The sequence below is a fragment of the Spermophilus citellus genome (assembly GCF_964194105.1).
Source record: "Spermophilus citellus genome assembly, chromosome: 3".
NCBI lineage: Eukaryota > Metazoa > Chordata > Mammalia > Rodentia > Sciuridae > Spermophilus > Spermophilus citellus.
Window position 1 is genome coordinate 139,072,606 of NC_138184.1, and position 15,940 is coordinate 139,088,545.

The following is a 15,940-nucleotide window of genomic DNA, read 5'->3' on the forward strand; positions in this document are numbered from 1 at the left end:
GGGGATAGACTAGGTACCTTATTCATATTTATACTCTATATTCAGATTAATACTCTGCATTTTCTTCTATCCATTTAATATAAAAAAAGATGCACAAAATATAATTCCTGGGTGGTCCATATCACATCTGAAAATAGTAACTGTTCTGATCCACAACCATGAAAAGGCTCATTTTATTTATCAAACTGTCTTTGCTTCCTCTCCTACTCCCCACCACTGGCTTCCTCTTGGTCCTAAACTCTGACAGTGCCAAAGAAAATACAGCTGAAGCTATGGCCCATTATGACTTCTGGCTCATGTGATCACATGAAGGAAATATTCACTTGTGGCCCTTGATCAAGCTGGTTTCCCTTCAAGCCCTTTCTCCTTGCCTGGCTTGCTCTGCTTGCCCTGCCGTGGGGCCCGCATCACTAGCCCTCAAAATTCATCTAAGATGCCACACCACTTCTTCATGGGCAGAATCTCAGCTGGATAAAATGAAGCTTAAAAAAAAAGAAAGAAGAAAGGAAGAAAGGAAGAAAGGAAGAAAGGAAGAAAGGAAGAAAGGAAGAAAGGAAGAAAGGAAGAACGGAAGAACGGAAGAACGAAAGAAAGAAAGAAAGAAAGAAAGAAAGAAAGAAAGAACCTGTATAAAAGGACAAAAGCTCCCATGTTCATGAGGTTAAAATGATTAATCTCCAAATGTCATGAGTAAGGCCCACCTATGTATGCATTAAGTTGTGCAAAGGTACTTGAGATAATTTCTTTATTGTACAGAAATTAAGAAATGACAATAATTTCTTTATTAGGCTACTGAAATTTTGTCCTAGACCCTAAACTCATAAAAGGAGGCAAATCTCTCAGCCCCAAGCACCTGCAGAGGCAAAAGTAGGTAATATATGAGAAGACAAATTAGACTACTAAACCATTCATTTTCAGATTTGAGAAAACACTGTCCTGATGGTGCTCTGTAGCAATTGCTCTAAGAGCAGAATGCATAGAGCCAAGGCTGCAGGAAAGATTTTAATAAAAGTGAATTCCTTATAAGCCATATTCTCTAGCAGAAAGATATGAATACCAGAGCTACAGGTAAGAAAAATGTAAGTTTGATGGTTCTGCAATAAAAAGAATTTGCCTGGAAAAGGTTAATTAAAAGTCTGATAGAGAGTCAATAAAGGCAGGCAGGAGAAATGCGAGGCATGAAGACCATCAGGTGATTCCCAGTGGGAAAGATTTTCAAACTCCACACCCCAGGGAGGAAGTTGTCATCATGGCCTTCACTGGAGCACAGAAAAGGCATATCCAAGGTGCTGTGCTCATAAAGTATCCAGGCTAGAAAAGACCAAAGGTTTGTTTTTTTGTTTTTTTTTTTAATTCAGAGATGTTTATCCATCTTCAATTTAATAGGGAACATGGTAAAATTACACACACTCCTGTCTTTTAATACTAACCACTTTACCTTCTTAGGCCTTCATTACCTCAGCAGTTAAGTGAGGGAGGTGAACCAGATGATTTCTAAGTTCTCATCCAGAGTTTTAAAAAATATCATGTCTGTGATATTTCCTAATAGGCCACTGTACCTTTTTATATCATGATGCATCTAGTAGATCTGAACTTACACAGTAAATTGCACAGTTATAGGCTTGAAGCAGAAATAATTCATTGTCTTATTACCTCTATGCTAATAGTATCATGTCTCTGTAGAGAATAAAATCAAGCACAAAACATACAATAAATATTTAATATATTCCTCACAGAAAAGAAACTGTGTGAAGCCATGTCTTAGCTTTCTCCCACCCCAACATTGCTGGACCAATTTAAGCAAAAGAAGGCAGTTCAGGAACTGCTTACACAGGAGGAGGCTCTGCTTAGAAGCAGATTTGTACCACTGTAGTCTGTGTGGTCTACAGGGCAACACAGTGGACAGGGAGATTTGGATGCTAGGCCTAAACCTTTTAGCAATCATGTAACTCCAGGCAAATATCTCACCTTTACTGCCTCCATTTTCCATCTGTAAAATAACTACACTTCTACATGTCTCTTCTACCTCGAAAATGGGCCAAGTACAGAGATAAAGTATGTGAAAATGCTGAGTTCTAGAGAGGAAAAGTGTCATAGGCAGATAAGTGAGCACTCATTGCCTGAAACACTTTGGCAGTAAACTCACTCTGAAGTAAACTCACTATTGTAATCAGATTGAGACAAGTAGGGTAGAGTCACTGGACCACAGAGTTGCAAAGTGAGTTATCAGAAAGTAAGAGCAAACAATACTGTGACAAGAATGTGACTTTGACAATATGATTGTGACAGGCAGCACACACAGCCTAATCTCCCCAGTGAAAGAACTCAACTAGACTGGTGTGAGACACAGAGGGCTCATAGGCTTCTGGGCTGTGAAAACATTTTCCATCTTCCTTCCTTTATTTCTTCCTCCCATGCATCTCTTCCCCCTTTCCTCCATCCCTTCCCTCCACACATTCAAAGATTTTTCTCTGAAATCTTAAGTGTTCCTTATTATAGATATGGAAATAGACCTTAAATTGCTTAGTCGTTTAAATTACAATGACTAAAGTTCCATAATCAGTACATGTGACTGAGGAAACCCCTGGGCTTTTGCTAGCTTTGTCTATAGACTCCTAATAGCTGCTCCCACAGAGGCTCAGACAGGGGTCTGCAGAGGAAACTCAGGACTGCTGCAGCGTGGACTGGCAGGGGACCAGCCAATCAGGTGGGCTAAGCCCATCTTCCTTCAGATTTTCTCCTTCATATATTCAGCATTTCCCCTGAATATGGAGGGAAAGCCATAATCTATGTTCCAATTATAGTGAAGAGTTTTCAATTATTATCTCATTAAGACATTATTTATTTCTTAGGATATAAATAAATAATTTCTTCTACAATACTGGACAGAAGATAGACAAACAGAGGCCAGAAGACTAGTTTGGAGGATGTCATGAGAGCAAGATGAAGAGGGCCCACATAAAGGCAAACCATATCAGAACTGTCTCTCCGTGGAAAAGCATTTCTATTTGAAAAGGCCAAATAACAAACATTCTTTTGAAGTAAAAGCTGATTTCTCTGTGTAGTTCAGGTCAAAGTATTTCAAGTCAAAGACTATAGAATCCAATGACTCTAAACCAGCTATTTCCTCACTGCAAAATCTAGAGGCTGAATTATACATATACTGATAACAATGGCAATAATTATCGCTTGAGTTTCTTCAGTGTTTCTCCATTCCCAGCGTTGTAGCAGGTGCTTTACAAACACATTAGGCCCTGGCAATAAGGCAGACTTTATTATACTCTATTTCCAGAGGAAAAAACTTGAGACTGAAAAGTTAAGAAACATATCCATAAGTAGCATGGGATAGAGGCAAGATCCAAACATTGGTCTGTCTGCCTCCAGAGTCTGTGCTTATTAGATTATGTTATGCTGTCTCCATGTTTATCTTTTTAAGATTTTGCTTGCATTCCTTTTTACTTCTAGGAATGCTGATTAAGGGGAAAAAGAAGGCAACAGCAAGAGCATCAGCAAGGGAGGAGGGGAAGTAGACAAAAGGCATGTTAAGAAGGAAGAAGAGAAAACCACATCACTTCCTAAACTATGGTTCTTGTCTTAGAGAAATAGATGCCACAGCTGTCACACTTAATAAATTCACTTGTACTATGCTCCCTGCTGCTGCCTTAGAGAGGGTAGGAAGAGGAAAGTGGGACTTCCAAGCTTGCTGCCTCTGACAGACCTGAGTGTAGTGAGACTGACAGCTTGTCGAGCACCCCTCCCAACCCCCGAAATGAGAAGGGCCAACCTGGGTGCCTATGACCCTCACTGACTGTCTACATTGGCACAAGCTAGAGCTCCTCCTCTACCCTGGCCCATAGGCTCCTCCTCCTCCTTACCTTGGCCCTGAAGCCTGCTCACATCTCCTGATCCCAGGTCTTTCCTTTTGTCTCTTCCTTCTTATTCAGATGACCACAGTCCAAGCAAACAGCAGAAGGGACCTAACTCATCTGGATTACATTAGCTCCTTGTATCATGCTATTTACATACACGAAATATGGTATTGCGAGATCACATTTAGTAAAACTTTTCCTTAAAAACAGTTTTATTCTCTAATCCACTTTTTATTGGTTAGGAGCAAAACAAAATGGAGCATATATTTAAAAGCAGAGGGAAGAAAAGAGACATACCATTCTAGAACTGTCTAGCAAGCAAATGCCCCAAGAATATTTATCCAAGTGGTTACCCTGGGATATCTGAGGGGAAACGTGAAAGCTATTTTCTTGGCTATCATCACTTTAATATGAAATTTAAACCCCAAACACAACCACAAGCACATTCCTTTAATTTGAGGAAAGTAAAATTGTGCTTAGGGAGCATGGACAAAGCTCTTACCTGGCATGACCATAGTCTGTGGGGCTGCAGCATCATTACTTAAGCAGAGACGGCCACCTTTGGCTAATCTATCGCAAAGCAAGGTGATGTGTTTTTTCAGTCGGCTTGTGTCTTTAGGTATGTTCAGCTGGCTGCTGAGGTTCAAAGCCTGTTCCTTCGAACTCTTTGACAGGCAGGTCTTCAATAAGTGAGAAATGGCAGCATCCACCGTTTCTTCCCAACCCTGTATGCAAAAGCCAGGAAGGGTGACAATGAGCCAAGTGGGCACTTTACTGTTAACCAGGTTATCCAAATGATTGAGTGTTTATTATGTTCAGGTTCTGGGAAAAAGCATGGTCCCTGCAATACTCCAGACCAGACACATTTTGAATTCTAGCTCTGTCAGCTGTTTGACCCTGAAAAGGTTACTAATTCCTCTTGGCCCCATCCTCCACGAGGGTTGGGGTGATTAAATGAGATGATATATAAGAAGCTCTTAGCACCGTGTCAGGCACAGAGTAATCAGTAACAAAAAGATTAATCTCCAATACAGGTCTGTTTGATGATCTGGTGGGGGAAGCTGCCAGAAGCATCGTCTGTTTTGCTTTATACTTCTGCCAAAGGAGAGCTGGCCCAACAGGCAGGACCTAGGCAGGACCTATGGATACCTCGGGAGAAACCGAAATGGAGATAAAACCCTGATGTGTCAGCTACCAGCCGCACAGCCATGGGGTTGCAGGCAAAAAAACCAAAGGAGCTAATTTCAAGAGGGATTTTGTGAGACACAAGGGCCCATCTAGTCCCATTTCACTCAAGTGACAAAAAGTAACACAAAGCAAGAAACCATTTAGCCTACTTTTGTTGGGAATAGTGTGACTGTGCTGTGGTGAAGACGTGGAGAAGTACAGCATCACCTCAGTACCATGAAGGCTGTGATCCTAGGAATAGCAGTGTTGTGGAAGGTCCTCAGCATTGCCACAGAGGATGCTATCACCAGCAGGACTGGCACAGGCACGGTCACCTTCAGGTGGGTACAGATAAGATTTGCAATAAGGAGTGGGTGGTGAGGGGGTAAAGAGCAGGATGGATCAATTGATGGACTTCCATTAGGCATCCCAGGAGGCCCAGAGATTCCTGGGTAAGATCTTCATGGGGGTTTGAGGTCCTTAGCAACAGGGAAGCCTGAATGAAATTTGGGCGTTGGTGTCTGGAACTCTTTCAGTTCCACAGCAACATCACAGACTTGAAGCCAGAACCTCAGAGGCCATCCGCTTGCTGACTTTCCTGCTTCCTAAGCTCTCTCCTCAGCCACCCTCTTGGGAGAGTAGTTTTCTGTCACTCCCAGCCTGTGTCTGGGAGAGTAATTACATCATTTAAAGAACACCCTTCAGCAATGATCATGAGCAGGCAGAAGTTTCTGGATTTGCTTTTCCTGTTTGGGATAAAGTTTTGGGTACTGAAATGTGAAAAGAGTGATCAAATTATGTTTTTTCCTCCTCTGCTATTCCTTTAAGGAAATAATATTGTATACAGTACTTCCTGCAGGCATTGTTACCATTCAGCTTCTTGTTTCCTTTCAAAGCCTTCTATTAAGAATTTAAGACTTGTAATATCTTGACCTGAAGTGGATTTATTTATTTATTTATTTATTTTTTTCTCAGAATAATTATCTTACTTTATACAAATTATGGATAAAATGTGACTAAAAATGTATAGTATGTAAACATACTCAAATATTCAAATAAATGTATGTGTTATATTTAAAAAAAATGAAGTGGATTTATTTATATATCCATTCAGCATTAAAAAAAAATGCCACTCGTACCCACAGGCTGACAAGGCCAAGAGCACCAAGGGCCATATACTCAAAGTGTTATGCAAAGAAGGACAGAAAAAGAATTTATTCTCATACATTATTCCAGAATAGTTCAATACCCTTACAATAGAGGTGATAAATCTGAGACTTGGATGAAACGTGGCTCTGGAAGCCCTCACTGTTATTGCCACTCCATCTTCAACGTTGTTTTTGAGGCACTTTTGAAATATGCAAATCAGATGATGTTATTCCCAAGCTTCAGCTCCTATATGTAAATGCTAAGTTTAGTATTTAAGGCTCTTTCTGCCCCAGCTTCTGCTCCACTGTACTCTCTTCCCACCCACCTACACCCACGCTCCCTCCTGCTCAGGCCTCTCACATGTTCAGTTCTCATGCTGCTATACCCTACCCCTACTCTTTACCTGACTGACTCCCACTTTCACCTCAGCTCAGGCACTGGCACCTAAGGATGACATTCACAGGCCCTCTTCAGGGCTCTGAGAAACTCTACTCTAGCACACCTCACCCAATGCTGGGGTTGCTGTTTGCAAGTCTAGCTTCCCCAACTGGAGTGCTAGGAACTATCCACATCATTGTACTTGGTACACTGACAGTGGTCAAGAAATATGTTTGCAGGACTGAGATGGTGGGATATAGAACCAGCATGCTAGAGTTGGGAGGGTTTTGGAGATCTTTAAGTCCAGTCTTGTGGGATTTTCCCAGGATCCTTTAGATAATACCAACTATCTGCCCAGACAGGAATATCTTCAAAATCCAAAATTATATTATATTTTTTGGGGGGTGGTACCAGGGATTGAACCCAGGGGTGCTCAGCCACTGAGCCACATCCCCATCCCTTTTTATATTTTATTTTGAGACAGGGTCTCACTAAGTTACTTAGGGCCTCACTAAGTTGCTGAGACTGGCTTTGAACTCACAATCCTCTTGCTTCAGTCTCCCCAGCCTCTGGGATTACAGACATGTACCACTGTGCCTGGCCCAAAATTTATGTTACTTTTTGAGGCAGTTCACTCCTCTCAGGACATGTACAACCAACAGAAAGCTATTTGCTTTCTAAACCGAAGTTGGCTTCAGTGGCCCTTGTTCTAACCTCCAGAACCATGCAAAATCAGTCTAAACTCTCTTATACATGACAGCCCTATATATCTGTGAAGACAGCAATTCTGTACCCTCTCCTCCAGAATAAACATCCCAGTTCCTCCAGCTCTTCCTTATATAAACATGGTTTCAAGTTTTCTCTCCATCCAAACCACTCTTCTTTGAATGGGTTCCAATTTTAAACACTTAAAAATTTATGCATCTAAGGAGAGAACCCCAAACTGACCCCAGGACACCAGGCTGGGCCTGGTAGTACAGGCTGGGACACTGGCCTCCTTCCTGTTTTCTGCGGATCCTACCTGCCAGCCTGGCTTCTTCTCTCTTGGCTGCTGCACCATGATCTTGTTTCACAATGTATACATGAACACTTCAAGCCTAGGCCCTGCCACACTCACCACTGTCTTCCCTTCTTGGCTCACACAGCAGCTTCATTAGACCAAAGTGCAGACTCTACAACTACTGCAGGACTTGACACTGATTGACATAATCCATTAATCCAGACTCTTTCATCTACTGACCCATTTCTATTGTCCCTTTATTGATGTAACTAGGAAAATTAGGAAATAATGATTTTAAAATGACTGGAAAATCCTTTCAAGAAGACCTCAAAGACTGCAAAAACAGTTTCCTAACCACTAAAGAATAATAAACCACTAGTTACTACAAAGATATCTCTCTACTACTACTAAAATCTAAATTAGACAAATATCAAAAATTGACTCTTCATCCCAATAATAATGAAATGAGACAAGGAAAGACCAAAAAAGCAACCCAGATGTTACTGGAGAAGACAAATTTTCAAGTTGCTTTTGGCGCCTTTGACAAAGATCTCTGGAGTATAAGAAGGAAAAATCCTTTGAGTATATTTTGACATCTGTATCCTCTGTGGTCATTTCAGCATGAATACAGTTTTCACTCTCCTATAGACTATTCATCTACGCAAACTTCTGTATTAATAAGTAGATTACAGCAGTTTATTAGATAATTTAAGTAGGTATGGAATTTAGTTAGCATAGAAGTACCTCAATAGAATTTATTTGCCTACTTCCAACTTGCAAATCAAGTAAAAAATCATGTCATATTTAGGTATTTGGCATGGAATAGAATGAAGCATGATGCCAATACTTCAGAGAGATTGCTACTAAAATACAGAGTTATTATTTGCAAGGTCTGAATTGCTACATAAATTCAAATATGATAATCAAAGAGAATATATTTATGAGACAAGAGGAGCCTTTGAAATGGGAGTTTAGTTTATATAAAAATACAATTCATTAATCCACCATGTAACATACCTACCTAATGAAATATTAAACAAAACTGTGTGGAATATAGAAACTACATGTGAGAAGTACCTTAAAAGTAAGCTATTTTGGTGTCTGATTCTATCATCTTTATTTACAGCCCATATCTAAACATACCTACATGCCTCACATACACATACCTAACTTATCCTTTAAAGCTGCATATAGGAGAGTGAAAGTAAATCTTAATACAGAGGAAATATCTCCAAAAATATCTGGAAGGGAACTAAGCATATACCCTTCAGTGAGAACTGGGTTTTGTTTTAGTTCTCAAATATCCATTTTAAACTCTAAAATCTCAGTTGTCTGTATGACTTTTAGAAAACAACAGCAGGTAGATAGAGGAAGAACTAAAGGCAGGAAGGAATTTAAACATATGTGTTATTCTACTTTAAGTATTGGAAATTAACTTATTCATTAGGTTTGGGAAGGGTGTGTTCACATTTCCTAGTATTAATAACTGGGTTTTTCCTTCATTCCCAAGACCTTGTCTATATCCACACTTTATGGTTTGGATCTTAAATGTTCTCCCAAAACTCAAGTGCTGAAGGCTGGGTCCCCAGTTGGTGGCATGATGGGGAGGTAGTGCAAACTTCAGGGGTAGAACTAGTTGGAGGAAATAGGTCACTGAGTACATCCTCTTGAAGGGTACAGGGGACCCAGTCTCCTCTTCTCTCTCTCCCTGTTTCCTGGATTCCATGAAGTGACTAGCTTTGTTCTACCATGTGCTCACCACCATAATGTTCTGCCTTGCCAAAGGCCCCAAAGAAATAGAGTCAGCCAATCATGAACTGAAACGTCAAAACCATGAGCCAAAATAAACCTTTCTTCCTTTTAAGCTGTTTATCTTGGATATTTTGTCACAATGACACAAAATGAAGCTGACTGTGGGACACATCGCTGTGGGAACTTTATTTTTGTCTTAGTCCACTGCCTGAGCCCCTTTCTTGGGAGCCTACTTAAAGTGTCACTCTGACAGACTGAGCTGCCTTGATCTTTGCCAGATGCCCTCCAATGAACTGGACTCTGTCTGTGGCCTTACTGCCTATTTCTCCAATGCTCAGTTTCTTGCTATGGGTATCCACAAAAGGCTACCCAGTTTTCAGCTTCCATGTTTCACCTGCCTCTGCAAAGCCTCTTATACTACATGGGGATCACAGATGTCTTTGGGTACCAGGGTGATACCCAGGTGTGCCCTGTTTCCATGGGTCAGCTCTTTACATTGAAGTTCCTGGCCTTGCCTAGTCTAATACTCCTGACAGAAGTCAAACAGGTTATTTTTTAAACTACTAGACCAGAGAGCTGCTGCTGAGTTTCTGATTGCTCTGCTCTACTTATCCTGCTAGTCTCCACTGGTCACGGTGCCCAAATATCAGTACCAAGCAAGTGGCTTATCAGAAACAGTAAGAAGCAAAAAGTCTAACCCATTTTGTAAAATTAACTCCTTAGGGTATTAATCAAAGAAATCAAAGAAAAAATAAAATGAGAATATTCCCAGGATACTTGTAAATTAAAACAAGTGAGTTAAGATAGCTGCCCCTTCTGGGTTCTGACTTATCCTCATTCACCTCCTCTGTCCCATTCACTCAATCTTCCTAAGGCATATCTGAGGTCTCCATAAAAACAGGAATAACATTATTCACTATGTCAATCTTTCAAAGGTAATAATACACTCTGGAATCTTAATTAGAAGACAATATGGAACCAGTGAATATATTTAATTCTATCTTTTTTCCACATTTTTATTGGTACATTATAGTTATACATGGTGGTCTTTGTTGTTACATATTAGTATATGCAAACAATATAACAATATAATTTGACCAATTTGGCTCCACAGCAATTCCCCCCTCCCTCCTCACCTCTCACCCCTAGTGATACTTTCCTCTATTCTATGGATCTCCCTTTGATTTTCATGAAATTCTCCCCACACACAACTTTTATTCTGTCCTCTATAGCTTCAATCCTGCTTTCTCTTTAAATAACAAAAAAAGTATAACATTGAAAACCAATGTGCAAAACAACATCTTTAATTTTTTCACAAATTATAAACTCCTGAAAACTTGTTTATAATAGAAACACTACCACATCCTTAATTGTAGTAGTATATGGAAACCCCACAAAATGCCATAGCACTGTTTATTACCAATGTGCAAAACTTAACTCTCAGGGAAAGAAAAAGGATTAAAAAGATGATCAGTCTAAAGAAACAAATGGAAACTATATGGCCATGGCCCAGGTTTCAGTTGAGGAAAGAAGACTGTCATACACAATGCCTGTCTAGCATTAAATACTTCAAGGCAAAACAACCTTTACATCATATTTACTTATCTTTTAAAGACTGTATTAAAGGGAAATAAATTTTCTCTTGCATAGATGTACAGGATTCATACTAGAAAGTCTGGATATTTATTTGACCCACAGAACATAATCAGCATTATTTTGTACTGCTTTCTATTATACTAAGCAAAAAAAAGTAAAAATAATTGTATGAAGGGTCATTATAAACCCAAATAAAACTTTGTATGTTAGTTGTAAATTACATATTGTGGAAGGAATAGTATTTACCTATGTTCAGATTATTTCCAAGGAATAGACTGTATTCAGTCAATATAGGGGCTGTCATGTAAAGAGGGTTCAAAATATTGAGCTAGTCACCCTTGAGCTGTTAGTCATCTGAAACAGCTCTTTGAATCTTAAATATAAAGTAAAATTATAACGTGAAACTAAGTTGTAGAGTCTATATGGTATCAATGAATTTGAAATCATACTCATTGATTTTTATAAAATAAAGCATTGAAAAAAGTCAGCTTGAAATTTTTCAAATCATTGCTAATAAAAGGAAGAAAATTGTACATGTAAACCACTCACTCTCATTCCCCAATATCATTCTTTTTTTATTTTAAATTGATCTTGTTGGGCTTTTGAAATTCTCAATTTCTTTTGTCATGACTCCAAAGCTGTAAAAATCTGAGGTTTCAACCAAAATTAGATGGAGGTGGAAACCTATCCACTCTACTTTGTGAAAAATCAAGCACACTGCTTGTTACTGGATGAAAATCAAAACCTGTTTAACAAACAAAAGCTAAGCAACCTTCACAGAGCTGCAGTACAAGCAGAAGCACAAGACTGCTTCAAACCAACTGACTCTGATCTTTTTTCCCCCCCAAAGCTTATACTTTGTCAAGAAATTTGCAATTGACCTGTACTCCCATCCTGACCCCATGGTTTTAGGTTGAGGAATAAAAAGCAAATTACCTACATTATTAAGAAACTTGATCCTGGATGGCCATAATCAGTTTAAAAAATAAAACAAAGCATTAATAAAATCTGAAAGAGTTAATCTCATTGATTAAGCACTGAATTTTGCTTCATGCAAAAGCTTCCAGTCACATGCACTATTCAGAAGCAACTTACAAAAGAATTAAAGACAGGAAAATCAAATTGATAATGAGGGAGTCCAAGGGAAAGTTGATTCTGGTGATGGTAAGTTGAATCATTTGGACCAATTTTCTAAGAATACTTAGAAAAAAAATTTAAAAATTTCTTCAAAGGCACAGGAAAGCTAACAAGATAGTAAAAAAAAAAGTACTAGATAAAGATCTAGGGAACAATGGAGGAGCAGAATGGTGAACCCCAAATTTGAGGTTACTTTCCCCCTGAGATCATTAGATGTGTGCTGTCACATTCTGCACAGTACCTCCACATTCACCAGCTCACACCACACTTGCTAATATATATTTATATATGCTAATATATTTTCACAAAGAGGCTATGAAAAGTACATATTGGAAATGAGAAGACATAAGCTTCTGACTTATTAAGGCTTAAACAAACATAAGCTTTCTGTATCTGAGAAACTTACTTTAATTTTCTAGGTCTCAGTTATCTCATCAGTAAGAAGCTACAACAGTATTTTTCTTCCTGGGTGCTTGTTGAGATTTAATGAGACTTCTTTTTAGTAACCGCAGGTAGTTAATTCTGTGCCATGTTTCTTATTTGTGAGAGTCTTCTCTGAAGGTTTATTTCTCCTGTGCAAGTTCACTTGATTAATATCAGCAACAACAAAGAGTAAAACACTTTGAATGTTAGGACCTCTTATGATAGAAAATGTGCTAAGAATTTTATAAATCTCTAGAGGGTGGGGTTGTGGTTCAGTAGAGTGCTTGTCTAGCACGTGTGAGACCCCAGGTTTGATACTCAGCACCACATAAAAATAAAACAAAGTTATTGTGACCATCTGTAACTAAAAAACAATCTTTGAAAAGAATTTTACAAATAGCATTTCAGTTCATCCTCTTTAGTAGCCTATAAGATAGGTGTCATGATCTCCAAATGAGGCTCTAGATGAAAGGTATTTCATTACAAATGACAGAACTATTAACAGTAGCATCGATAATGAAATCCAGGGCTATAAGTCCCATTTCTTTGACCACTATACTATGGAGCACTTCTTTCCCATTTCATTATGTATATCTTTCAATCTTTTTTGAGAAGATCTGCTTAGGGTCCTTTTACTATATTGAGATTTAGAAATGACTTCTTCCACTAGAAAATTTATGGCCACAATATTAATTCTTGATTTTAATTCTTGCACTATAGGAGTCTTGTTAAGGAAGTAGGTGTCTAATCTGATACGATGGAGATTTGAGCCTACTTTTTCCTCTATTAGATGTAGGGTCTCTCGTTTAATCCCTAGGTCCTTGATCCACTTTGAGTTGAGTTTTGTACCTGGTGAGAGATAGGGGTTTAATTTCATTTTGTTGCATATGGATTTCCAGTTTTGGCAGCACCACTTGTTGAAGAGGCTACCTTTTCTCCAATGTATGTTTTTGGCGCATTTGTCTAATATAACTGTAATTATGTGGGTTATGTACCATTGGTCTACCATCTAATTTGGTGCCAATACCATGCTGTTTTTGTTACTATTGCTCTGTATTATAGTTTAAAGTCTTGCTAAGGATTGCTTTAGCTTTTCTGGGTCTCATATTTTTCCAGATAAATTTCAAGACTGCTTTTTCTATTTCTATGAGGAATGTCGTTGGGATTTTGATTGGAATTGCATTAAATATGTATAGTGATTTGGTAGTATGGTCATTTTGACAATATTAATTCTGCCTATCCAAGAACAAGGGAGAACTTTTCATTTTCTAAAGTCTTCTTTAATTTCTTTCTTTAGTGTTCTGTAGTTTTCATTGTAGAGGTCTTTCACCTCTTTTATTTGGTTGATTTCCAAGTATTATACTTTTTTTGTGGCTATTGTAAATGGGGTAGTTGTCCTCATTTCCCTTTCAGAGGATTTGTCACTGAAATACAGAAATGCCTTTGATTTATGGGTGTTGATTTTTGTATCCTGCTACTTAGTTGAATTCATGTATTTTTACCACTTGCACATCAGACAGAATACTAACCTCTAGGGTATATAAAGAACTCTAAAAGCTAAACTCCAAAAAACCAAATAACCTAATCAATAAATGGATCAAGGAACTGAACAGACACTTCTCAGAAGATGATATACAATCAATCAACAAATATATGAAAAAATGTTCAACATCTCTAGCAATTAGAGAAATGCAAATCAAAACTACTCTAAAATTTCATCTCACTCCAGTCAGAATGGAAGCTATTAAGAATACAAACAACAATAAGTGCTGGCAAGAATGTGGGGGAAAAGGCACACTCATACATTGCTGGTGGGACTGCAAGATGGTACATCCAATATGGAAGGCAGTATGGGGATTCCTTGGGAATCTGGAAATGTAACCACCATTTGGCCCAACTATCCCACTCCTCAGTCTATACCCAAGGGAATTAAAAACAGCATACTACAGGGATACAGCCACATCAATGTTTATTGCAGCACAATTCACAGTAGCTAAACTGTGGAGCCAAACTAGATGCCTTTCAGTAGATTAATGCTTAAAGAAAATGTGTATATATGCACAATGGAGTACTACTTGGCATTAAAAGAGAATAAAATCATGGTATTTGCAGGTAAATGGATGGAGTTGGGAATATTATGCTAAGTGAAGTAAACCAATCCCAAAAAACCAAATGCCGAATGTTTTCTCTGATATAAGAATGCTAATCCATAATGGGGATGGGGGGCATGGGAGGAATGGAGGAACTTTAGATAGGGCAAAGGGGAGGGAAGGGAACAGAGGGGGAATGGGGGTAGAAGAGATGGTGGAGTGCATTGGATATTATTACCCTACGTACATATATGAAGACACAAATGGTGTGACTCTACTTTGTACACAACCAGAGATGTAAAAAATTGTGCTCTATATGTGTAATATCAATTGAAATACATTCTGCTATCATATATAAAAATTAGAATAAATTTAAAAAGGAAAAAGAAAAAAAAGAGTAGAGTGATCTATGTCAATCTGGTTGAGTCAAACATTTAGAAGAGTTCATCAAAGCTTTTAGTACTTGCATAGACTACTGAAACTGACATCTGAGAATAACTGGGGGGCCATGGCTCCTGAAAACATAACAATGATCATATTTGATTCTGATGAGTCTAAATCATAGATGCTCATCATACAGGGACTCATTATTGAGACTACTTGGAGCAGCTACCGATGTTATCAAATCATAATATTACATGGGGTAACAGACTTCCAAAGTACCAAAATATCTGAGAGAGTCCTAAGAAAGCTCGAGAGACCCCCAAGCACTAAAGAACCACCATGTGAGCAAACTACAGGCATCAATCTCTCCAGTGACAATGCTGCACCAAATATCTCAAAGAACAGGAACGACCAAACTCAAGGGGAAAAAAATGACCAGATTCAAACTCAAAAATACATAAAACCAATGATTAAAGTGTAAAGTAATACACTTTTCCTTCTATTTTTCTCTTCTCCCTTTAATTAGTTCAGATTTTTTAGAACCACCCAGAAACTTCACTATTTTAAGATGTGGCTACCTACTTCCTGTTTAATCAGGATTTCCAATGGGTATGAAACAGCTACAGAAAGATCTACATACAATTCACATTTCTATTTTCTTCAAACAGAATTCAAGTCTGGAGAAAAAGTATGTAGGATAGTACCCAAAATGACTGTGTTGTGTATCATTCAATGTTAGTGTCATTTTTCATAGCAATCAAGCTAAAATAAAAGTAATGCAGTTGCTCAAATCTCAAAAGCTGTAATTATTTATGAGGTTGCATGTTTATCCTTATATTGATTCTAATTTTAAATGTCTTTTCTCATTAAATAAAGCACTAATTTGAATACTATAGACATTTATTTATTTAAAAATACTTAGGGGCAACTAGAACAAAACATTACACTAAATACTGTGAAGTTAAAAACATCAATAAAGTTGAATCAGATATGGA

The 15,940-nt window shown here is 38.3% G+C and overlaps 1 protein-coding gene across 6 annotated transcripts in view; it reads right to left on the reverse strand.

Annotated features, from left to right (window-relative positions):
- The window catches only part of BBS9 (Bardet-Biedl syndrome 9), a 512,444-nt gene that overhangs the window by 84,780 nt on the left and 411,724 nt on the right, over positions 1-15,940 (reverse strand). For all 6 annotated transcript variants that reach the window (XM_081288277.1, XM_081288276.1, XM_081288275.1 and 3 more), the window contains one exon: positions 4,372-4,594. In XM_081288277.1, coding sequence (XP_081144403.1) covers positions 4,372-4,594 — 223 coding nt within the window. The remainder of the gene's footprint in view (positions 1-4,371; positions 4,595-15,940) is intronic.